Source organism: Enhydra lutris, unplaced genomic scaffold (genome assembly GCF_002288905.1).
Source record: "Enhydra lutris kenyoni isolate GAN:26980312 unplaced genomic scaffold, ASM228890v2 scaffoldscaffold23, whole genome shotgun sequence".
NCBI classification, from domain to species: domain Eukaryota; kingdom Metazoa; phylum Chordata; class Mammalia; order Carnivora; family Mustelidae; genus Enhydra; species Enhydra lutris.
The window spans coordinates 1,485,243-1,510,707 of NW_019154107.1; the positions used below are offsets into that span (position 1 = coordinate 1,485,243).

Sequence of the window (25,465 nt, forward strand, 5' to 3'; positions counted from 1 at the left end):
CGGTCAGATGCTGCGCGCAGGTCTCGCCCCTCGGGCGGGGCCCAGGCACGGTGCAGGCACCACAGCAGGTCCCGGTGCCGCAGGGAGGCGAGCAGCCAGCGCAGCAGCAGCCCGGGGGTGGGGTGGGGGGCGCGGGGTCCAGCTCCTTCAGCCCGGGCAGCACAGAGCTGAGAGCAGAGGTCCAGGCCACCCCGCACACGCTCCAGCTTCCTCTCGCCCACGCGGCATTGGCACGCCGCTGTGCTGTGCAGGCCAACCCACACCGAGGCCAGCGGCGCCGGGAGCGGGGTGGGGTGCAGCGCGGCCCTCCCTGCGTGCCCTGCTCCCGCCCACCGGCCCGCTGGGAGCCCCGCCCCGCTTCCCCCGCCTGTGCCCCTTGCTGCAGCCACGAAAGAGTATTTTTTAAATTTAAATTCAATTAATTACCATACAGTGTATCATTAGTCTCACAGGCAGAGTTCAGTGGCTCACCAGTTGCACAGAACACCCAGTGCTCATTCCACCAAGGGCCCTCCTTAATGCCCATCCCCCAGCTACCCCATCCCCCCCCAGACCTTCCCTCCAGCAGCTCTCCGTTTGTTTCCTGTGGTTGAGAGCATTTTTAAACATAAAGGATTTTCACACACAAAATGGGATACTTGCTTGAAGCATCAAAGACACAATAAGCAGTATTTTCCATGTTGCGGGTCCTCTGTGACTCACCTCTAAGGTGTCACCATCAGTGTCCCCCTCCAGCTCTACTGTACTGCCCGCCGAGTTGCTTATCATCTCTTTAACCAAAGAGCAAAACCTAGAACAGCAAATGTCACAAGGATGTTAATTATCATCGCTCATGTTCCCTACCTGTAACTTAGCCTTATTCTAGTAAACTGTGATTAAATATACACCAAGTTTTTACAAGTTCACAGAAAAATCAATCTACTCCATGATTTGACATAGCACTTTAAGGGTTATCTCATCTAGTTCAAATACTCACGTGATACTCGAATCCCCTGTATACAGTAGCCCCACCACCTTTTGGTCAACTGAGGCTTGAATATCTCCAGTGACAGAGAACTCATTACCTATCAAGGTTGCTCATTCTTGAGGACAACTCGATGAGAGATGCTTCATTATACCAACTAAGACTTCATTCACATGGGTCCCATCCAAAGACTGCTTAGAATTAATCCCTCTTCTACGGAACAGCCCGTTAGAAAGGTACATAATTTTATTAAAGCCCTGTGAATCTTTCCTCCGTGTTCCTTCAATGTTTCCTCTACGACTTGTTTTTAAGTCACTCCACCAGCAGGTAATTGATGAAAGGTGTCCCCTTATTGTTCAAGTCTGGCCCTACGACCAGTGTCCTGGAGGTGATCTCATCAATGCTAAGGAGGGGGGACCCCTCACCTCTCAAGCTGTAGATACTCTCGTTCTTAGGGCAAAATAAGGTCTTGTGGAGGGGAGGAAAGGTAGAAGGTGGCCTCATCATTCCGTTGACACAGATCAAGCTTACTGTCAACTGTTACCCACAGGTCTTTCTCACAAATGCTGTGGGGCCACATCAGCTACTTCTTACACTCGTGTAGTTGTTTCAAGTGATTTGACTCACAACATTTTGAGTCAGTATTTCCCTGTAAGATGGCACAGAAGATCACTGTCCACTTGAAGATAATTCCCATAAAATGTTAAAATGTTCTTGTCTGTAACTAATCCATCCGACTTTTGCTTCTTTGCTATCTTTGAAAGCCGTGAAACACAATAGTCAAAATTCTTTGGAGACCTGTGGTACGAACTCACCAGAATAACTAAAAGTTACAAGACATTACCACTCGTTGTTAAAAATGCGGAGCAAGTGACATTTCATACGCTACTGATGGAAGTGGACAGTGATGCAGCCACTTTGGAAAACTACTGGTGGAGTTAGTCAAAACCGAACACAGACCAGCTCTTTTCCCAGTAACCCCAACTTCCAGGTGTATACCCAACAGAAATCAACGTGTGTCTTCACCAAAGGGCCTATACAAGAATGTTCACACCAGTTTTATTCCTAATAGCCCCAAACTGGAAATGACCAAACGTTCACCAACAGAAGAGACACGCGGCAGTACGGGCACACAGTGGAACACAGCACAGTGACAGAAAGGATGAGCTGATCCAGACATCACGGCTCAGTCTAATGGGTGTTATTTTAAGGGAAGTGAGTGAGAAAGCAAAGAGTACATACTTCATGATTCTATTTATTGAAGGCCAAGAACAGGCAAAGTTGACCACCAGTGATAGAAATCAAAATAGTTAGCACTGGGGCACCTGGGCGGCTCAGTGGGTTAAAGCCTCTGCCTTCCGCTCAGGTCATGATCCCAGGGTCCTGGGATCAAGCCCCTCATGGGGCTCTCTGCTCAGCAGGGAGCCTGCTTCCCTCTCTGCCTGCCTCTCTGCCTACTTGTGATCTCTGTCAAATAAATAAATAAAATCTTTAAAAAAATAGCAATGCAGGGGCTGGGGGCTCAATGATTGGAAAGAGGCACGAGGCGCCTGCTGGGGCGCTGATAAACGTAAGTGCACTTAACACACGTGACTTGTATGTATGTTCTACGTCACTGAGAAATTATTTAGACGTATGGTGAGAAAAGGCATCGAGGACCGAGGGAGGGTCAGGAAGGTCAACTGTGGTAAAGGGGTGTTCTGCCTCATCTTTGGCAGCAGCTTTTCTAAGTTGAAGACCGTGATCTAAGGGTCCCCTAGTCTGATACGGAGTCTGATTTCCAAATATGGTATCATAAGGAGTGCCCGAGACATGCTGAATTAAAACGTTCTCAAACCACATGACACAAGCCCTGAACTAACCAGCAGTAAGGGGCGCTTCCTCAACCTGATAAAGGCCATCGGTGAAAACCTGCCGGCAGCACCATGCTTACTGATAAAAGACTGGCCGGATACATTCCCCCCGAGATCAGGAACAAGACGTAATGTCTGCTCTCGCCACTTCTACTCAACACTGTACTGGACAGCCTGGTCAGACAGGTAGGAAGAAGACAGACATCCACATTGGAACGGAAGAACTTTTAAAGATCTCCGTCCGCAACAGACACAGTCTTATATACAGAGAATCTTCAAGAATTCAATACCAAGTGTGAGACGTGGGGGCCCGGCTGGCTCAGTTGGTCAGCGTGTGACTCTCGATCTTAGGGTCGTGAGTTCAAGCCCCATGTTGGGTGTAGAGTTTACTTAAAAAATATAATCTTAAAATACTAATAAAAGGTATTCGAACTAATCAACGAATTCGGAAGTTTGCAGGATACTAAATATATAAAAACCAAGCGTATTTCTATATGCTAGCCATGAACACTCTGAAAACGAAATTAAGAAAACTCCATTTATAATAGCATCAAAAAAACCCCACCTAGGTCTATGTTTAACAAAAGAAGTATGAGACTTGTACTCTAAAACTACAAAAAACTGTCTTAAGAAATTAAAGAAGACCTAATCAAACGGACAGTTATGCCATGCTCTGGGATTGAAGGCCTACCACAGAACGGCATGCTCTCCAAATCGGTCTATTTATTTCCACCACAATCCCTGTCAAAATCATAGATGCCTTTTTTGCAGAAACTGACAGATTCTACAATTCACATGGAAATGCAAGCAGCCACAATAGCCAAAGCGATTATTATAAGCAAGAACAAAGTTGGGAGGACTCACACTTCCGTATTTCCTACTTACCATGAAACTACAGTAAGAAAGAGAAACGTGGTACTGGTGTATAGACAGACATACAGAGCAACGGAATCTAAGTGTAAGTCCGGAAATAGACTCTGAAATTTATGGTCAGCCGATTTTCTGAGGGTGCCAAGACTGTTCAGTAGGAGAAGGAATATGTCTTCAACAAATGGGCGAGGTCAACCGCATATCCACAAGCAATAGAATGAAGCTGGACCCTTACTTCACACCATATACAGAAATGACGTCAAAATCAACCAGAGACCTAAACAGAAGAGCTAAAACTCTGAGAACAAACACCACAGAACACCTTGGGTCAAGCAACACCTTCTTAGGTGACCCCCAAAACACAAATGACCACAGAAAAAAAACAAGTTGAACTGCATCGAAATGTAAAAATTGTGCACCACAGAGGACCCCATAGACAGGGACAAACCACCCACCGGTTGGGGGCAGGCAATTTCCGTGCAAATCACACATCTGATCAAGGACTTATATGCAGAATATATAAAGAATATATAAAGAATTCTTAAAACCATTAATAGAAATACAGATAACCCAATTCAAAATGGGCACTTGGGAGAAGACTGGCCAATACCACCTTCACCAGGTGAGCCACATTCATTTCTCCAGGAATGAGACAGAGATGCCCTAGGGCTCCCAATGTGGTCCGTGGGAAGGACAGGACATCACTTCTGTGCTGTTCCTTCCCGAAAAGCACGATGCTGACGTCATCAGGAGGCAATGGCAAACAAACCCCAACCGATGGCCTACACAAGACCAACCACCTGCGCTCTTTGAGAGCACGGAGTCAAGACAGACAAAGCGGCACCAACAAAGATAAACGAGGACTACACAGATATGACCATGAAATGTACGTATGATCCTGGACTGGCGGGGAGGCAGAGAACAAAATCTTGTATTTTGCTGGAAAGGACATCGGTTGGACAGAAAGTCATATGGGGATAAGGTGTGTCAAGGACAGAGCCTTACTGGTCTTAATTTCCTGATTAGATACCTGTGCAGTGATTATGGAAGTGAATGTTGTTTTTAGGAAATACGCACTGAAGGAGTGAGAGGCCATGAGGCATTAGGTCTATGACTCAATTCTCAGCAGTCCAGAACAAAAATAATCCTATGCATACGGAGTGAAGGTAAAATAAGTGTGGTAAAGGATTAACATGGGAATTCTGGGTGAAACGTGTATGGAAATTCTGTACTGTTTTTCTGCAATTGTTTATTTATTTTAAAAAATTTTATTAAATTTTAAGTAGCCTCCACACCCAATGCGGGGCTTGAACTCACGACCTTGAAATCAAGAGTTGTGTGCTCTACCCACTGAACCAGCCAGGAGCCCCTCTGAAACTTTCTTATAACTCTGAATATTTTTTCCAAAATAAAAGGTTAAAAAAAATTCTTTTAATTGGGTGAAGAATTTGAGCAGAGAGTTCTTCAAAGAAGATAAATAAATGGCCAGTGAGCGCATGAAAAGATGCATACTATCTTCCGTCATTACAGTAATGCAGATCAAAGCCAGAGTCAGATCCTACCTGATGTCCACTAGGATGGCCAGGAGCACAAGGACACACAATCACATGTGAAATTAGAACCTTCGTACACTGCTGACGATGACGTAAAATCGGACCACAGCCTGGCAGTTCCTCAGGGGTTAAACTCGGAGTTACCTAAGACCCCGTAATTTAGCTCCAAGAGAAATGTCAACACAGGGCCATACAAAAACTGACATGTGAATGTTCTAGCAGCATTATTCATAATAGCCAACAAGTGGAAATAACCCGGATGCCTTTCAACTGAATGGACAGATCAAATACATCCATACGGTGAGAGAGTGAGGAACACAGAAAGAATGCAGCACTGGGTGTGATGCATAAACCGTGAATCTTGGAACACTGAAAAAATAAAATAAAGTTTAAATTTAAAAAAAAAAGAACAAAGTACTGATAATGTGCTACAGCCTAGGTGAACCTTGAGAACATTATCATGACTAAAAAAACGTCAGACACAAAAGACCACAGATGGTATGTTTCCATTTATATAAGAATACGCAAATCCAGAGAGACAGAATAGATTAGTTTTTGCCCAAGCCTGAGATGGGGGGTGGATTAGGTTGAGGGAAAAATGGGGGAATAACTGGTAATGGACACTGGGCTTCTTTGGGGGGTCATGAAAATATTCTAAAGTTAGATTACCGTGATGGTTGCAGAACTGTAAATATACTAAAAAAAGATTGAACTGTACACTCTTGAGTGGGCGGACTGCATGGTATTTCAATTATACTTCAGTCAAGCTGGAAAAGTAAATTTCTGTAAGTTAAAATTTCAAGAAAGGCAGCATATCAAGTAAAAACTCTTCCCAACAAAGACCCATAATTATATCACAAGCCCCTGAATCAGCTGTAACTCACCTACTACACTGGTCCTCAGTGGAAAAGTAGATTTGAAAGTCATCAGAATTATCATGGACATAAAGAAAACAACACCGCTCATCAAACTTGGATATGCTGTATAATTGGAAAAACATAAGAAGGATTATTATATGCAAGTTACGTCATCACTTTTACATTTTTGAAAAAAATCTAATCACAGATTTTCTTCCACTCTACAAATTTGAAGGATTCATTAATGTTTTAATCACTACTCCCCCAATTTGACTTCTATTTCTCTACAAAATTTAAATAGGGACATTTATCTTGCATATGTTTGAGTTTGTATTCAACAAATGACTTTCATCTATATTGAGAACTTACCAGAGATACAGCGCTAAGCAAAGTCTAGAGCAGTGAGAAAGGGAAATAAATATGGTCTCTGTCCTCAAGAGTTTATAATTTCACACACAAGACAGGAAGCTTATGTGGGAAATAATGTATTATGGCATCTAAGGAATTTCTAGACTTGAAAAATACCAGGATGTAGTTATTTCGGGCCACACAGGGGAGGTAGTAATACATATGGCATCGTAGCTCAAGGAAGGCCTTCCCAGGTTATCTGGTCCTTTACCCTCGAGGTTGGGATCTGACTCTACAGCACCTCAGCCAATATTCCACCTTCCTAGACATACCCAGTGACAGAAATTCACCAAACTCCATCTGCTGATGGATTTCACTATCGAAAGGTCTTTAACCTACACTGGGCCAAAGCCTACACAATGGCCCTCATTTTGCCAAGCAGCACTATGGAAAAGTCAAAATTCTCTTCAAACAAACGATGCCACTTTATCTTCTCCTAAGTCATCCCTCCTGAGATTCATAGCTTACTTAGCCATTCTTCATTTGTCAAGGATTACATGAAAATACTGAGTTGAAAGAGCAATAGTACGGGGTGATTTAAAAATCCTGAAAACCAGGTCATACATAAGTTTTGGAAACCAATTTGTGAAGAAACCATCATGGTTAGTTGGGTAGCACTGGGAATGTTCAGCATGTGCTCTTTATAGCACATTGGTTCCAGGGTCTGATTCACCCCAGGTCTTTTGCACATCCCTGTTGATGGGGGAATGGCAGCAAGAGGTATCTCTACGAGAAGGCACAAACAAAATGTTCTTGACTGCATGTTCTCATACCACTTAGCTTCTGGGGTATTCAGTTTTTGAAAATGTTCAACACTGGATTTTACTTTGCATCAGTATTACTCAAATACACTGCTGTTTTTAAATTATTTCCATCCCTTTAAAGTGACAAAAATATTATTTTAATTTCAATAGTGCTGTGTCTAGAACAGTATCACACATGTCATGAGGTAATGGGGGATTCATTCAGTGGCCTGTGGTCTTACCATCAGAGAAAGAACATACCGTTCTAATCCGAGCCCTTCATCTAATGGAAACTATGAACAAACAGAGTCCTGGAGGGACTAAGTGATTCTGTCAAGGTTAAATAGTGAAAGAGGGATTACAATTCATATCTGCTTCTGAGCTGCTCCTACCATTGGATGTGCTGGCAGAGTGAGGCTCAAAGTGTAGCCACAAGGGCCACCAAATGGTCACCACCCCTGATTCAAAGAGCAAGCACCATATAGCTCTCCTTGGACTATACCACTTGCTCCCCAAATGAGAACAACAATACCCTTGGCTCCATTATTCTACTCAGGCCCCAACCGAGTGTCATTACCAAGTAACTCCTTCAGTTACTGGGATTCTGGAGTTCCCTGAGCACTTGAACATCAATGACTCAAAGAAGAAATGCTTTCTGTTTCTACAGATATAACTTCATTTTCTAAAAAAGCTTGAGACGAGCTTAGTCTATTGGATAGCACCCCAAATTTCTCTGCTAAACAAGCCAAGAAACCCTTATTAGCAGCACATCAACAAACTGAGGATTCTGCTGAAAATGAGAATATCAAATATTATAAATGAGTAGAAATACCAAAGTAAAACACTGTCATCATTATTTGTATTAGAACAATAATTCCATTTTCCCTTATGTTCTTACCTTATTCCCCTAATGGAAGAAGCTGTAAAATTCCATTCATGAATTTGTTTCTGCAGGTTTTAAAGACAAAAGTCAGTATAGCTTGATTTTTTCCATGCAAAAAAACCCACTTTCATTTCATTCTCTGGTCAATCACTTCTGCTGTTTTACTTTCAAGAGAGATTTAGGAGTTAGAGCAATATATTTCATGCAACTTGGAAGAACAGAAACATTTTCTAATGTATTACAAAAATTCATTTGCATCTCTAATCCAGTTGAGAGCAAATGATCTGAATTTGAAACAGAAAAGGCACAGAGTAAGTACACACTGAATGGACTGTCATCTTCTGTCAACATTTTAGGAAAACTCTAAAATAAGTTTGGGAACAGTGCACGTAAGTTGAGTGACCTATGAAAATATTTGCAGGAGCAAGAATGTGGCAGCCACCCACCAGGGCTCCCCAATCTTTCTTTTTACCCCCTGGGCATAGAGCCTGGAATACCTTTCCCAGCCTCCCCTGCAGCTAGGTGGGGCCACGTGATGGAGTTTTGACCAATGGGATGTAAGGAGGAATGACATGCACCATCTATGGGCATGGTTCATAATAACCTCAGCGATCCTCTATTCCGCTATGAGGGGGAATGGAGACCCTGACAAAAGTTTATGATATGAGGCATAAACTTCTATCATGTTAAGGTACTGATATTTGGGGGCTATTTGTTTTAGCAGATAGCTTGTCATAACTAACACTAAGACTCACCTGCATTTCAATCTGTACATGATGCACTTTAAAAAATAACTGTTCCCTCCCTCCACTACCACGGCCTGTACTTAAAAAACGCTGCACAGACCTAAGCCTCAGAACAAAGATCTGAAATCCGTTTCAGAAGAGCCATAGACTACGATACCAAGACATCACAGCAAAAGAAAATCATTTAAAATAAGAAAACACATTTGGTTGGCCTGAAAAATGTCATAAATGACCAGCGAAGTGCCCCAGAGAAGTGTGAGAGCCAGGAGACTGGGCCTGGGCCTGTCAGTGGGAGAAGATCCACTTATCCGTGTCAATTAAGCGCCCACTACGTGCCAGGCAAGATACCAGCACGGAGGACGTAGCAGAGAACAAAGCCCCTGACCTCATGGGGCTTATATTTGAGGAGAGAAGAGCCACAATTAAGTAGTAACTTAATAGCATGACAGAGGACAAAAAGCACTACGACAAAGCCAGAGAGCTGGCAATGGCATTAAGGTGCGGGCAGGGGTCGTGGTGTTACACCGGATGCTCCGGGAAGGGGTCTCTGATGACTTTACAGCAGAAGGTAAAGGAATGAGCCGTGCAGACACATGGGTGGGACAACAGCCTCAGGCAGAGGGGAAAAGTCCTGTCCCCAGGGCATGTCTGGGAACCAGCAGAGAGAAGAGTGGGAGAAGAGGTTGGCCAGCTCATGAGGAAGACCATGCAGGGCCTCAGAGACCATCATCAGGCCCTCAGCTTCTGCTCTGGAGAAGAGGAGAACCCTTGAGGGCCATGAGAGATCTAAGTATATGCCAATAGGCAAGCCACCACCTTGGACCCATCCAAGGAGGAAGACGGAGCGGGTTTCAGGGGACTTGTGTTCAAAGTTACTGGAAGGCCGCAGTGGTGGAGAGCAGAAGCCTGCTTTTGGATTCGGGTAGAGAAATATGAACCAAGGCAATTTCAAGAGCACCTTGTCCAACCCACCTACAGGCAAGAAGCTCGCAATTATAGAAAAAGGCCGGTCACGGGAGTCTTCGAAGTAGTCGCAGACGGAAAGTTTACTCTAGGGTAGTTTTAGGGGACTTGAGTTGGGAGGAAGATACACGGGTTAAGAAGTAAAAAGCTACAAGTCACACTCGGCATGTGGAGCACTTGGGGAGACACTCTCAAAAAGTGATCCAACAGCGATGGGAAATACCGTATACATGATACGGGGGGAAGGGAGCCTACATTCAGTGACCGTGGTGGAGGGCGGTTAGAGACGCCTCCGCAGAAGTTAGGGCCTGGATGGCTGGAAGGAGGAACCGCAGGGAGTAAGGAGGACAGAAGAGCACATGTGAGCCCCTGCAGGGCCAGCTCCGGGGACAATGACAGGGTGGGACTGTGTAAGGGCTTGACACTCTGTCAGAGAGAGTCTGTCTTAATCTGGAAAGCCACGAGATTCAGTCATGGTGTGGGGGAGCATCAAGAGGGCAGGTACAGATGTTTTAAAATTACTATTCAACTTCTGACTTGAAGTGTACCCTATGTTCAGAAAAAGGCACAGTGATCATCGCAGTAAGTGTCCACAAAATGAAGACTCGCTGTAACCAGCATCTAAATCAAGAGACAGAACATGAGGAGCAGCCCAGAAGCTTCCCTCCTAACAGCCCCCCCACCCCACGCCCCATCATCCAAGGGAGGGAACAGCAACCGCTACTCTGCCTTCACCAGCACTGAGAGTGGTGCCTGGTCTGTAAGAACATGTAAATGAAATCATGAGGTGCACGCTCTCCGGCATGTGCAAGTGGGGTTTTTCATGAAACATCCAGTGGTGGAAGTCAGGGCTGGCCGCGTGGTTTCTGATCCCATGTCCCGGTGGGTCAAGGGGCACAGTCTCCTCCACTGTGACCGCGGTGGCTGCCTTCCTCCCATCCCGAGCCTCCCGTCACACGGCGACCTCACCCTTTCCACGGGGGGCTATTTCATCCCAGCAAAATCATGCGGAGGAAATCGACTTAAGACTCCAGCTTTTCACATCAGGGTCAGAAGGCCCCAGCAGGGGCACGCTAGAAGGAGAGCCAGGGTGGGCTGCAGAGAGATGGGCTGGGAAGCCAGAGGTGGGGGCACACCTTCAGGGTCCCCCGGGGTGCTGACTCAGAGTCTGTCCTCCCTGTCCCAGAGCGCTACCTCTGGGGAGGCATCTCGGGCGTCTGGGACAATTCTGTAATTGTGCTTTTTTTATGTGCTTGTCCTGTTGCTCACGTAAGCATAAGAGGCAATGACAATAGAGCTTTCCCGGACAAGCAGCCCTACCCGTGTGGTCGGGGTCGGCGGCTACTCTATGTCTGTTGGTGACTCTGGGGCACACGAGTCACTGAGGGGGCAAGGCTGTGTTTGAACCTGCTCTGTGTGGCCTGCGTGCACTCCTGGGCTGGGGGCCCCTGGGGTCAGCTTGGGAAGGCCAGCTGCGTCCATCTCCTCCTAGCCCCATGTCTGGGCACCTGCTGGAGGTTGCTGGAAACTGGCCATGGTGGGAGCAGTTATACCGCAGAAAGAGGCCAACGCTACAAGTCAGCGTTCTGCTCCCATGTCCCCGTGTCGCGAGTTATGCATTTACCAGCAGACGTCCCTGAATCCTTGGCTAACAAACCAGAACTCCATCCCCTCCTACAGCAGCGCTGCAAACATGCGCATGCGTGCGATCTCCCCGCTACCAGCCGCAGCCCACCGGGAAAAAATGCAACTGTGTAGAGAAATGTCATCTCACTCCAGGCAAATCTGCTTGCTTTTGTGATGCGCAGAATTTCAAAAATGTAAATGAAGGCAAAAGCAAAAGCTTCCTCTCACAGCAAAAAAGGCAATTTATATTTCCCTCAGACGTTTGTTCTGACAACTATGAGCACTTGTGCAAAACATTTCATCAGTCAAGGAAAGCTAGCATTTGTGGCTTATATTGTTCTTTTCTATTTCTTATTACAGACTATGTACAAAGTGAAACATTTACAACTAGGGAGATAGTCTATGTATCCACGGGAATGTTCATTAAGGGCCAGTAACCATTATAAGGGACAATAAAATGGGCAAAGTTTGTAGAATTCCACGACACCAAAACCATTTGGCTCTAAAAGTCTTAAGAGTCACTTGAATAGGGTTACTTTCTTTCTCCGAGTACTTGTCAAAACATGAGGTGCTGTGACTACGTCAGTGGAATAGTGAGGTTACAGATCAGAAGTTTGAACATCCTCTCCCGTCACCGTGGCATCAATGACACAAAGAAAATCAGCAAGGCTTGCCTCTAGCACAAGAATGCCAACATCGAAAGCATGGGACCTGGAGGGGGGCACAATGGGGGTTAAAGCCAGGCTTTGTTGGGGAGAGGGGGGTCTGCTGTTATCTTCTTTGACCACGCTCGTGATTCAGGTGAGCTCGTTTGGCAAACATCCATCGAATTGTACATATACGACTGATGGGCTTTCCAGTGTGTATGTTATACTTCCATAAAAGGTTGAAAACAGGGGCGCCTGGGTGGCTCAGTGGGTTAAGCCTCTGCCTTCAGCTCAGGTCATCATCTCAGGGTCCTGGGATCGAGTTCCGCATCAGCCTCTCTGCTCTGCAGGGAGCCTGCTTCCTCCTCTCTCTCTGCCTGCCTCTCTGCCTACTTGTGATCTCTCTCTGTCAAATAAATAAATAAAATCTTTTTTAAAAAAAGGTTGAAAACAACTCAAGAGGCAAAGTTAACAGAAAACCTATGCATTGTTCAACGGGGATATAGCTGTTTGATCACCACGTATATATTTTATTATGGCTGTAATTTTTTTCTTTTGCACTCAGAGATTTAAACTAATACACAGAGTGCAGTGAAACGAAACAAGAGCCACAAAAGCAACGCTGAGCACCCATGAGGGCGGCTCATCTTCACTGCCTTTCTGTGAAATATCAGACAAACTTCCTGCCTTATGCTTGTGTCGTGGATGGAACGTTCGTGTCTCTGCAAACGAGCTGGTGAAGAAGCCCTAAACCCCGGTGCGCCAGTCTTCGCAGGCGGGGCCTTGGGGAGGGAACTAGGGCAGAAGGAGGGAACCCCCGGGATTATTCCCCTTATTAAAAGGGACACAGGAACCATCTCTCCACCATGGGAGGAAACACGAGGAAGACAGCCTTCTGGGAGCTGGAAAGAGGGCCCTCACTAGAACCCGACCATGCTGGCAGCCCGCCCTCGGACTCCCAGCCTCCAGAACTGGGAGAAAGAAAGGTCTGTTGTTTGAGCCCCCAGTCTATTCTGTATTCTGTTACGGCAGCTCAAGTGGACGAAGGCAACTTGAGATTTCGTGTCTCTCTCTTTTTTTCTATACGCCTTTACTGAGGTATAAAGGACAGAGACCTGCCTAAATTCCACGTGCATAATTTGAGGAGTTTGGACATACGCAGACAGTCATGGAACCATCACCACGGTCAAGGTAACGGCCATCTCCATCACCTCCCAAAGTGTCCTTGTGTCCTTTGGTTTCTGTTTTGTGCGTGTGGGGGCTAAGGACACGAGATTCACTTTCAACAAATTACAAAGCGCACAATGCCGTCCTGTTGACTGCGGGCGCCACGGCGGACGGCACATCAGCGACTTGTTTATCCTGCAGAAGTCATGCTTCGTACCCACCAGACAATGCGGGGACGCTGTGTCAGGACTGTTTTTGATAAGGAATTTCTTACATGATTTTAGGCCTCTGCTTATTCTTCAATGTTATGTTTCATTTTTGAAGATACTGTTTATTTTTATCTGATTAAGACATAATTGCTCATACTCTTATTTCCAGGACAAAAAAAAAAAAATCTTCCTTTGCCAGGTTAATGGCAGAAGTCTCCCCACACTCCAGGAAAACAAATCCAAAAATAGACTACCTAGTGAATGTGCTTGTCAAAGGTACTAGATCTTTTCATTACTAAAGATACTTTATAAAAGAGAGAAGCTGAAGTAGTAGTTTAGATACAGAGACCAAGGCGGGGGGACAGTTACTACCACAGCACCAGGCACGGTCCAGTGTTTCTGTGATCTCTTCAGTGGGCAATTAAAATGTTTCCTCTCCTATATCATTGATGTGAATATAAACTGAAGTGGTGAAAACCCGACAGGAGCTATCACATTGTATTTATTTCACTTTATCTTTAGTAGCTATCAAATGTTATCTTTTTCTTTTTTAAAGACTTGTTTATCTTAGAGAGCGCATGCGCATGTGCAACTCTGTGCACACGCTGGAGTAGGGGGCGGGGCAGAGGAAGTGAAGGAGACAGAATCCCAAGCAGACTCCCCACTGAGTGTGGGGTCTGATCCCGCAATCCCAAGATCATGACCCGAGCCGAAACCAAGAGTCGGACGCTCAATGGACTGAACTACCCAGGCGCCCTGTAGCTATCAAATTTTAAACAAAAGTAGTCTCAAATTCAGCAGTTCCTTTCCTGGAAATTGTGTTCCTGAAACAATATACTGGAGCATGTAGGGGTCACCACCAGGACGGGCACTGACGGATCTAGCACGGGCTAGAGTGCACAGCTGAGACTGAAATGTGTGCTGCAGGCAGGAGGGGAAACACGTTACGCTTTGTCCGTACTTGGAAATGTACCACCATGACACGGGCACACAGGGAATATTATACACCAGGCGGACCACTGTGTGCTATCTGAAAAACTCCCTATGATGTAGGAGTCAACTAAAAAAGTTGCAAAATAATATATACTGTATGATCACACTTGAATGAAAACGCTTCTCTCTCTCTCTCTCTACACACACGCACACAACGTATGCACTCATACACACACTTATACATAAGTCACTGGGGAGGGGAAGGAGAATGGGGACGAGGTTTGGGGGATTTGGAGAGACGTTCCCGTTGCTCCTTATCCACTTCCTCATGGTTTAACTTCTTTTTTCAACAAGCCCATACTCATTCACACGAATATACACACATTTGTACAGACACACGCACATACACAAATATGTAATATAAACACATATAAAGCGGGCAAACGAGCATCATCTCTCCCATCTGTGATTACTCTCTCTCACACACTCCTGGACCCTGGAAGTCAGGCGCAGATGCCTGTTCCTTCAAACACAGCAACACATACTGTCCTGCTTGATCACCGCATTTCTGACGAAACAGCAGAGAGTGAAGAGAGAGCTGTGTGTGATTTTTTTTTTTCTTACCATTTCCGTGGGTGAGACATGCCACAGAGAAACGGTCTTCTCCTCAGCTTCACTGTTTAGAGAGACGTATGAAGGCTGGTAGACTTTGGTTGGTTCTATCACCAGCACCTGAAAGAACAGACTTCTGTGATACACAGGAATGTACCAGACAGGCCACTCTGCCCAGTGAGCACGTGGGAAGCGCTATACTCCACAAATGCTCGAGAACCTACTGTGTGCCAACACCACTCTAGGGCCCGTGGATACCACAGTCAGGACTTGTGATCTGCGGGGCGGTGGCTGTGTTCATGCTCTAACGGGGTAGACAAGAAACACACACATAGGGATAGGGAATATGGTCCCCTGTGCAGCTTGGGAGTGAGTACAACAGAATAAAGGTGGGAGGAGGTCACTTTAGACAGGGTGGCCCAAGAAGGTGGGCCACCTGCCCAAGAAGGTGACAGAGAAGAAACAGGAAGGCAACAGTTTGAGAGAAATGAAGCAGACTGGATGATAGCAGGTAGGTACCCAAGTCTATAAAAAATACAAGGGGACGAAAGGTGAGATGACCTTCCATCAGTAATGTTTTACTGCTGGGGGAGAGGGAGGGAGGGAAGGGGAAAGAAAGAGAAGAGGGGGGTAAAGGAGAGAAGGAGAGGGGAAGAGAGAATAAATGAATGAATTTCTAAAGCAAATAAAACAACATATTTAAGATCGCTAAATTTGGGTAGACATTACACAAGTGTTTGTTCCATTTTTTTTGTACCTTTTAATAGGTTTGAAATATTTCACAAAAAATCACTTTATAGCTAAGATCAAGTGTGAAATATTTCATAATTAAAATATTTTAGGGCGCCTGGGTGGCTCAGTCGGTTAAGCAACTGTTTCAGCTCAAGTCATGATCCTCGGGTCCTGGGTTCGAGTCCCACCTCGAGTTCCCCCTGCTCTGTGGGGAGCCCGCTTCTTCTCCCTCTGCCTGCCACTCCCCCTGCTTGTGCTCGCACTCTCTCCCTGTCAAATAAATAAATAAAAATCTTTAAAATAGTTTTTAAAAAGTACTTTAAAATCATTATCAAATCATCTCAAAGAACTTAAATCTTCGTTAGAAGCTTAACGAAATTCCTCAACATGGCACGTTCACAAAATCTCATGGTGTAAATATTAAGGACAGTGATCTCAAGTTTGGTATCTAGGGTGCTTAGCTATCTTATGACTCCTCACAAGATGGTCAAAAAATTCAAACAAATACTTAATGAAAAGCTAATAGTCATTTTGCTTTCCAATAATGTTTTCAAAATTAACTAGTGGTACTGGAGGCAAACCAAAGCTCAATGGGAAACGGTGCTAAGTTCCAAAATTTCACTCTTACTCTTACAGTGACTTAAAACAGGATTCCTCCATCTTGGCACTGCTGAGACTGCGGGCTGGGGAATTCTGTGTTGGGGGAGGGGCTGTCCCATCACTGTGGGACGTTTGGCAGCACCCATGGCCTTCCCCCGATTAGCCACCAGGAGCAACACCTTCCTCGCAATTGTGGCAACCATAAATGTCTTCAGATATTACCAAATGTCCCCTGGGAGACAAAAGGACTCTCAGTTGAGAGCACTATCTTAGCGGTTATAGCCGACTTTTTCTAGTGAGTTGATTTTTCTAGTGGCTGATTCTATCTAAGACGGGTGGGTATCCCAACACTTTCAATTACTCTAAGGTTTTCTACCTTTCAGAGCATTCAATAATTAGACAGTACCAACCCCCAGTTTCTTTTGTTCTACCTGAAAGAAATGGATTAAGCGTAACTTACTGGAAATCTGAGTCCATTAGTAACTTCATTTGTTGCCTCGAAAATCATATCTAACCAGAAGTTAAGCCGTTCTTGCCTGGGTGAATGTTCAATAGTAGGTTTCTTGAAGCGCTGAATTAATAACAAGTTCTGAACTAACGATCGGAGGTACCTGGAAAAATCACCGGCATGGATAAATTAGATTCTTCGAGAAACAGAATTCCATTCTACTCCCTTCAAAAGAGGTTTCCCAAAAGCTTCATACTTAAATTCATATTGTGTAGTGAGTGCTTCTTAATCCTTTGGCAGTCACACACATAATTAAAAGAAACCCAACGAGTGGGCAAAAGTTTGTCCAACAAAATCATACAACATGGCTTTTTACCAACATTGGGCGAATGGTATTCAAAGTGGAGACACTGGCAAACATATGCCAACTGTCTTAAAAACAAAAGCATGCAGTTTGAAATTCAAAGCAATTCCAAAACAGCAAAATTTAAAACTCAGTCTTTTTAATTATAAACATTTTTTTTCCTTCTCATGGTCTTTTAATTAACCTTTTTATTTTGGAGAATTATAGATTTACATATAGTCAGCCGTAAGAAATGATACAGAGAGATCCCGTGTACCCTTGGCCCAGTTTATACACCAGTGATGACAGCTCATAAAATTCTAGAACAAGATCACAAGCAAGATATTAATACGGATACAGTTAAGATAGAAAACGTGTCCACTGTCACAAGGACTGTGACTGTCACGTTTCCCTCCTTCAGCCACGCTGCTTCCCTCCCATCTCTCTCCTATCCTCCTTGACCCCTACCAACCCCCAATGTGAAACTCACTGTATTTTTTTTTTTTTTTTCAAATTAAATCTGACCAGGCAGAATTTGAAGTTATGAGATCTTCAATCTCATCACATCTTTACTGTCTTCAGGCAGTTTGAAGTGTCTGAAACCCAGCTGCCAGGCAGTGGTGGTTACGTCCTCTTTGGTACTGAAAGGGGCTGGTTGAGCTGAAAGCATGAGAGTATCATTTTGTCCTTGGAGGGTCAAGTCTGGAGCTGTCCTGGGAAGGCAGGTCAGCTAGACTCTGCCTAGCTTGGGTCCTGTACACTGAAGGATTCGCTCAGTAGGCCTGGGTTGTCCCAACTCTACACAAACCAAAGAAAGGTCTGGCCCTTGACTCACTTTTGGGACATCACCTTTAAGCCCTTGGGATACCCAGCCTGGTAAGAATGCTTTTGTTTACTGGGGGCCTTGGGCCATGCCAGAAAGTTCATGCTACCAACAGGATGCAAGATGGGGGCCTTGGGCCAAGCTTTTTCAGTGCCATGTCCACAGAGGCTGGGGACTCAGTGACTAAGGTCAATCACGCGGGTGCTCCGTACTTGCACATCTGACATCCCCGGAAAACCCTGGCCACCAAGACTTGGTGAGCCTCCCCGGTTGTCAGTACTTCATGCATGGTGCCATACATCCTTGTGGGGAGAACTCAGCCCTGTCCCTGTCACTCCACTGGGCGAGGACAGCTGGAAGCTGGTACCTCGTCTCTCCCAGACTCTGCCCTTTGTGCATTTTGTCTTTGCTGATTTCAAGCTGTATACTTGTCTCGTAATAAACCTTAACCATGAGTACAATAGTTTTGGGGTCCTGTGAGTTCTTCTAGTCAATCAGAAACCTCGGGGTGGTCTTGGACCCACAATATTAGGTCCCAACAGTGTAAGTCAGTGTCGGTGCTGACATAATGAAAACGCATTCAAGGCTCAGCTGTGCCCTCCCACGGAGTCTGCTCCATCTGGCTCGGGTGCAGCAGGTCACCCTGAGAGTGGAATTCTGGAAAAAGCAGCCACTCGGGGCACCTGGGTGGCTCAGTGGGTTAAGCCTCTGCCTTTGGCTCAGGTCATGATCTGAGGGTCCTGGGATCGAGCCCCACGTCTGGCTCTTGGCTCAGCGGGGAGCCTGCTTCCCCCGCTCTCTCTCTGCCTGCCTCTCTGCCTACTTGGGATCTCTCTGTCAAATAAATAAATAAAATCTTAAAAAAAAAAAAAAAGCAGCAACTCCACGAGGGCTGGAGGCTCTGCCTGCCTCCTTGTTCACGAAGCCTCAGGAAGATTTCAAGAGGTAGATACGGTTCGGGCATCAAATTTAGGTCCTTCAGACGGGGAAGAAACGGGGTCCAACTAAAAAAGACTGAAGAAGTTTCTGAGCCCTGGGAGTCCAGATTGGCCCACCGAGCCAAGAGAGAACAGGGGGCAGATGAACAGGGATCACTAAAAGTAAAAAGTTTCAAGTTATGCACGTAATCCAAACGCAGTTCAGACAAACCAGAAAAATAGAGATGAGGGGGAAAAAAAGATTAAAATCTTCTCATAAGGCTACCTCCCTGAGATAGCCACTGTCAATATTTTGGAGACAGGCCCTCCGTCGCTGATTATTTGCACAGGAACTGAGGGAACATCTCTTACAGGACTCCAGGAACCAATGACAGAACGACGATTCTCACGGAGCTTCGTGTCTACTGCCAAGTGGGCTACTGCCCGCCCCCCTCGGAGACCTTGCTGGCAGTCACATGGTGAACAGATTTTTCATCAAAAGGAGTCCACAGAGAAGAGTGGTTCTCGAAGTGTGGTTCCCAGACCAGGGGATGCAATTTCCCAGGCCCTACCAGAGACCTCTGGAACCAGGTAGCGCAGGGTGGGGCCCGGCAATCTGTGTTTGAATCAATATAGTCGATTCGGATACATGCTGACGTTTGAGAACCAGCAACAGAGAACACTGTACCCTGCCAATGGCTTTTCTTGCTCTGGGATACACCCTGAACACACGTCCACGTTGCCCAGTGTTCTTTCTGGCACGTTTAATGGCTGCATAATGGGCTAACCTGGGGCCAGTGCTGCGGCACCATATTCTTGACCATATCTAGGTCTTTTATTTTAGTCCTGGGTTCCATCTATCTCAAAGAGATAGAGCACGTAAGGCATCATCTGTACATGTATGTGCCCGTCTGTCTGTCCTTCCCTCCTGTCACATAAAGCCAAGTGAGCTGGCAGAGTGCTTCTTGCTGCCATAACTTTGCGTTAGCGAAGGAGTCAAAGGGGAAACGCAGCAACTGATACTGTCTTTTGCAATTACAGCTCTTCTCCCTCTAGAACAAGGTCGGGTATCGAGAGAAGCGGGACGCGCATGTGCGTGCGCGCGCGCGCGCGCGCGCGCACACACACACACACACACACACACACACACACGGATACACGCAGACACACACGACTCACCAGGCTGGAGGTTTCAGTCTGAACAACCTCTCTGCTGCCTGGACGGCCTTCCCGGCATCGCTGGCCAACATGCTGACGTTGAAGAACTGACCCACATCCCAGTAATTGTTCATTTTCTCCAAGCTCCCTTTTCTTCCCAACAAACTGTTTAGCCGGACACCTGAAGAATTTGAATTTTAGATGAAGCTACGAGAAAATCTTTCTAGCTTCTCTCCTATTATGCAAGTCTCGAGAGAGAGGAAAAAGCACGCACTTTATTTTGGCTACGGTCTCAGGACTGCTACCAGAGAGTCCCCATTCCTTCTGAAAGAAAATGCTAGTTATTTGAAGATCGTTTTTAGTGCTCAATTTGGGTGACCAAAGCCTGTCAGCCTATCATGCGATCAGAAATAGCTTTACCTATCTTTCTTAGTTCCATGGAAGTTTCAAACTGTTGTCCGGCAACCATCAGCAAAACTGCCAGGTTAATTCCTGAATAAAGAGACGACTGGAGCTCAAACCCTTTGCGGTACCTGTAATGAAAGACCCACCAGATTCTTGTTATCATGGTAGAAGGGAAAAATGACAAATGATGGCACAAGCCAACCTTCTCATGAGTTCTTCCACCATCTATGGTTTTCCGGGCCCCCCTCCCTCTTTACACACAGCTACAGCCAGCAAATAGCTCCTTAAAAATGTCATCATCATTACACTAAGGAGTCAAAACTATTTTCTCCATCAGGGCTAGATTTTTATTTAAAAAAAGCCATGATCGCTGAATGAGATGAGGACGTTAAAGTGCAAAAAGAAACATAAAACTTTTTATAACCCTACCCACAAAAGGAGACCGCGACAGGATGTCTAAATCTCATCTTAAAAGCGAGACTCCGCTTGTACGTGGAGCATTTTTGTTCTTATAGAGCAATTCCATCGATTGCAGGCTATTACTCTGCAGGCTGTTTGTTCGCTTTTTATCACAAAATTGAGGTCCGTTTTTCCTGGAGGAAGCGGGGCTGCCGGAACCCAGCCCCAAGATCACTCTGAGAGTCGTGGCGTCAAGTGGGAGAAGGAGCCGGAGGCAAAAGAGCATTATCCCAGAGAATACTATTTTTTATTCCAAAGTTTGAAGAGTGCCATTTTAGTTCTCTATTTTTTTTTTCTATACATAGAAAGCTGCTCTCCCTTCCATGAGCGGGTAGGACTATCCTGACTGCAGAAAAAAAGAATCTGATCGACGAAGTAATGACCATGAATGTCTTTTAGTGACACAGTTCAGAGCAAAGACTTGTGAACCAGGAGGAACTCGATCACCTGTGCCACAGCAAGAGGATTAAACACCAAGAAAATACTCATTGTGGAAGGGAGAACTTATCATTTAAGTCTGTTAAATTTCAGCTTTGTGAACTTCGGGGCATGACAGGACTATGGTCAGATGGACCAGAGAATGCTAAGAAAGTTGGTCCAACCCCAGCCAACAAAACTCCAATAAAATTGAACCCCACCCCATTATGTTTTGGGGATTTTCAATACCTTATCCCACGATATTTGATTTTTTTTCCCCACCTTCTTTTACAATCAAAAGTTATCTGGGGAGAGGGGAGACCTCTCTCTGCCTCTCATCTATAAATCCAACAGGCCCAGCTTTGGGGCTGACAAGACTTGAATGTGGAGTCAGGACCGCAGTCCCAGGTCTGCCTCTTCCCAGCTCCCTAACTCCCGCAGCCACAAGTTACAGCTCACTACCGGAGCACATGGGTCAGATGATCCCAAGGTCTCACCGGAGCTACACCCCAGAATCTGACTAAGCTTCATTTGCCTCCTAGACCCACCACCTTCTCAAGTGGATGGAGAAAGGCTCCTGGGACTTTCTTGAAATAGCCACAGGCAGTCATCTCCTGACCTGGGGGCTGAATTCTTGGTAGTGGGAACACAGCTTCCTACTTTGGCCCTACCCGACATGAATTCCCCTTCAACACCCCAAGCGACTCCTAGCACAACAGTGCATTAGGTACCGCTGGGAATTTACTAAGAATAAAATGGGGTCCCTGCCCTCCACAAGCCTATACTATGGAGGAGATAGTAAGATCCCCACACACAACTATCAAAAAAAGAGAATTTCTACGTGCTTTCTCTGCAGAGCACCTAGAATGGCGATCTAAGAGTTTGAATTTTTCTTTAATGGGGAAAGGGGAGCCCACAGTGGGTCTCTGAGCTTTAGAAGGAATAAGGAATGCTGGTTCGATCTCTTGATGGCTAAGCTTTAGAGACACCCAGCAGAGAGCCTACGTGGGATATTGTGAGAACATTCCTGGCAGGAAAGTGGAAAGAAAAAAAAAAAAGGCACCAAACAGGATTGTGGAGAGGACAGTGAGGGAAGACATGGAAAGGGGCTGGAACCAGGACCCGACCGCATCAGGAGGTGAGTGAAAGTCAGCAAACATTCACAAAAGGTGTAAGCGGAAGAGGCTGAAGAGTGGTAGTAATAAACAAGGCCCTGGAAGCCACCCCATGTGGAGTGGAGAGAAGGATGTTAGCCTTGGGTACACTGCCCCTCAGAGAGCAGCGCCACCCTCAGGTGGGACAAAGAGGGGGTGACGTGGGGCCAAAGCTCAGGGCGCAGGTGGGGTTGCAGATCGGTTCTAGGTGTGGGAGTGTCAGGGATCACCAGCGAAGAGAGTGGATGGAGAGAAGAGGGGAGAGGACAGAGCTGGACAGAGCCAGAGGAGGAGAGGGAAAGGGAAGCAGAACGGAGAGTGGGGCAGCCATGTCTAGAGCGCCTGTGACAGAAGCAGATGAGGTAAGCTACGGGCTCCACCTTCAACACAAGTCCGGCTTCTGGCATCTCCTCATGTTTGTCAGCACCGCCCTGGTTCAAGTTACCACCAACTCTTCCCTGAACTACCACAGTCGTCTCCTAGCTGTTCCCTACTGCGGCCCTGGCCCTTGTGCTGGGTGGTTTAATAGCCACGACTCCTCCTCATCCCACTACACATTTGCCTTTGTCACTCTTCCCCGCCATGGCTCGAGTCCATCTCTCCACCCCCTTGAATTGGGGCTAACCATGTGACTTGCTTGTGGTGTGACCAAGAGCACATGGCACAACTGCCCTCTCGGGAGCTCTGGAGCCGAAGCCTCCGCCTTAACTCTCTGAGAATGCTGCCCACCGCCTGACAAAGCCCGTCGGCCAGGGTCAGAACCACAGAGAACAGAGGGGCACCTCCAACCCCAGCCCCAGCTGCCAAACGCGTGGGAGGCCATCTTGGACCTTCCAGCCCCGCTGAGCCTTCAGCTGACCTGTTTCAGGAGTGAGCCCAGCACATCAGGAGGGGAACCAGCCAAGGAGCAGCCTGGCGAATGCACAGCGTCATGAAAAATTATAAACCACTCTTTGAAGCCATTCCTTTTGGACGTGTTTGTTATGCAGCAAATGATAGCTGATAGACCCCGAAAATATATTCTTTGCGTAACAGTGAGAGCGCACTGGTGAAAACACGTCAGATCTCGTCCCTGCTCTGCTCAGAGTGCTCTGATGTCACATCATCTCCCTCAGAGTTCAAGGGTCTTCTCCTCTCCCGTTTCGTGCCACTCTCCCCTCACTCATGCCTCACCATCCCTAAACATGACTGGGAAGTTCCCCCTGTGGGTTTTGGCCCCTGCTGGCCCCTATTCCCAGAACACTTTCTCTACGGTTCTCTCTAAGGCTCACCTCACTGCCTTCACGTCTTTACTCACCTTCCCTGACCACCCTAGCAGAGACTGCCTCCAGCTCCTCTCAAGCCTCCTTCCCTCCCTGATGAGCTCACCCCCAGAGCCCTCATTAACAGGTAACATCCGGTTCTTCTCTATTTCTTTGTCTGACTTCCCTTACCAGCCATGCAAGGTCCACAAGGGCCAGAATTTTTGTCTATGTCTGCTGTGTCCTTATCCCCACCACCTAGAAAAGTTGCCGGCATACAGTAACCCCTCAGTCAACATTTGTTGAAGGAAGGGAGGGAGGGTGGGACGGAGGAAGAAAGGGAGGGCGGGCAGGTGGGCTCACTGAGAAGATAATGCCCTGATGGTGGCAGAACAAAGTTCTGGCAGGAAGAGCTGGGAAGGAGCATGCTGAGCCTCCTTCTTGTACCTATAAATGAGTGAACTTATGGGAAGAAAGTCACCACTACAAAAACCTGTTTCTAATGGTTTCCTTTCAGAAAAAGGCATCTGGAAATTCCCGAACCACTTCTATGCCTTTTTTCCCCACTGCCTGCAGACAGACAGACAGACAGGCATTCAGATGGACAAGACCTAGATCCTTGGCCCCTGCAATTCTGTCCCTTGCAGAGATGCTCGTGCTACTGACTAGGAGGAAGGTTTACCACTCGATGGCATTGTCTCGGCTGGTGTCATCTTTGCAGTCTGAATCCAAGAAGATGTCCTTGTAGATCCTCCCACACAGGCAGAACATGTCAGGGGCCGGGTGGTCACAACTCTGCAGAATCTGGAGCACGACCTGCAGAGCCTTTTCGCGGTCGCCTGGACTGTTTCTCCTGAGAGATTTGTGCAGAAAGATCACACATGTCTGAATTAGGACCTGGGAGCATATGCACTCGTTCTGTTAAGGGCTGGTAGAAGGATGCTGTGTTTTAGCAGGAAACAAAATCTAACTCATTTTTTTATGTTCAAATATAGCAACTGCTTCAGACCCACACCATTAAATCTCACAATGTCACACACAGCCCCCACTTGGTCCCTTCTGTCAATGAGACCTAGACTGTGGATGGAAGCAAATGCAGACTGATGTGTCCGCAAGGGAAAAAAATAACGCGGCAGCCTCCCGTAGCTAGACAAACAGCAAGGATTTCAGAAGCCAAAGCTGAATTGTGATGACGACACAATCTGACAAAAGATTCTTCTGGAAAAGCAGCAGGGCCTGCAAATCCAGAAAGCCAAGAGAAATTTATTTCTTGACCTGAGATGGCTTGCCATCTTCAAACAGGCCAAGACCCTAGTAGTCCCTGTCCTCTGGTCTCATGTTATGTCCAACAGAGAAGAAAATTTAGAAAATTGTTTCTATATTCATAAATCAGTCTTCTTGCTTATTAGATTATATGGTAAAAATGTTCATTTTCCAGGGGTAGTGGATTCCTTAGACCATTGTTAAAATAATCTTTCCCACCAAATAACCCGAGTTTGTGGCTGTGAAATATTATGTCTTCCTGTGAAGGTTTGGAAGCAAATGCCTGACAGCTGTGGAGACTGAGGAAATCAACTATGGCTAACGATGTTCATTTTCTAATAGAAGAGAGTAAGTACTTGTAAAGAGTAGTAATTTCTACGTACTATTGCTAGGGAGTGATCTCTAGGATATATCATTAAGACCAGAAAGCTATGTATTGAATACTGTGTACAGAAAGCTACCTTTTTATTT

General features: G+C 46.1%; 1 protein-coding gene across 1 annotated transcript in view; it reads right to left on the minus strand.

Annotated features, from left to right (window-relative positions):
• Positions 1–25,465, minus strand: part of LOC111150410 (mitogen-activated protein kinase kinase kinase 15) — a 118,079-nt gene that overhangs the window by 29,246 nt on the left and 63,368 nt on the right. Inside the window, exons 7-14 of the mRNA XM_022507830.1 lie at positions 24,414–24,584; positions 20,476–20,588; positions 20,077–20,236; positions 16,827–16,977; positions 15,047–15,154; positions 8,147–8,196; positions 6,125–6,220; positions 703–790 (exon numbers count right to left, since the gene is read on the minus strand). Coding sequence (XP_022363538.1) covers positions 703–790; positions 6,125–6,220; positions 8,147–8,196; positions 15,047–15,154; positions 16,827–16,977; positions 20,077–20,236; positions 20,476–20,588; positions 24,414–24,584 — 937 coding nt within the window. The remainder of the gene's footprint in view (positions 1–702; positions 791–6,124; positions 6,221–8,146; positions 8,197–15,046; positions 15,155–16,826; positions 16,978–20,076; positions 20,237–20,475; positions 20,589–24,413; positions 24,585–25,465) is intronic.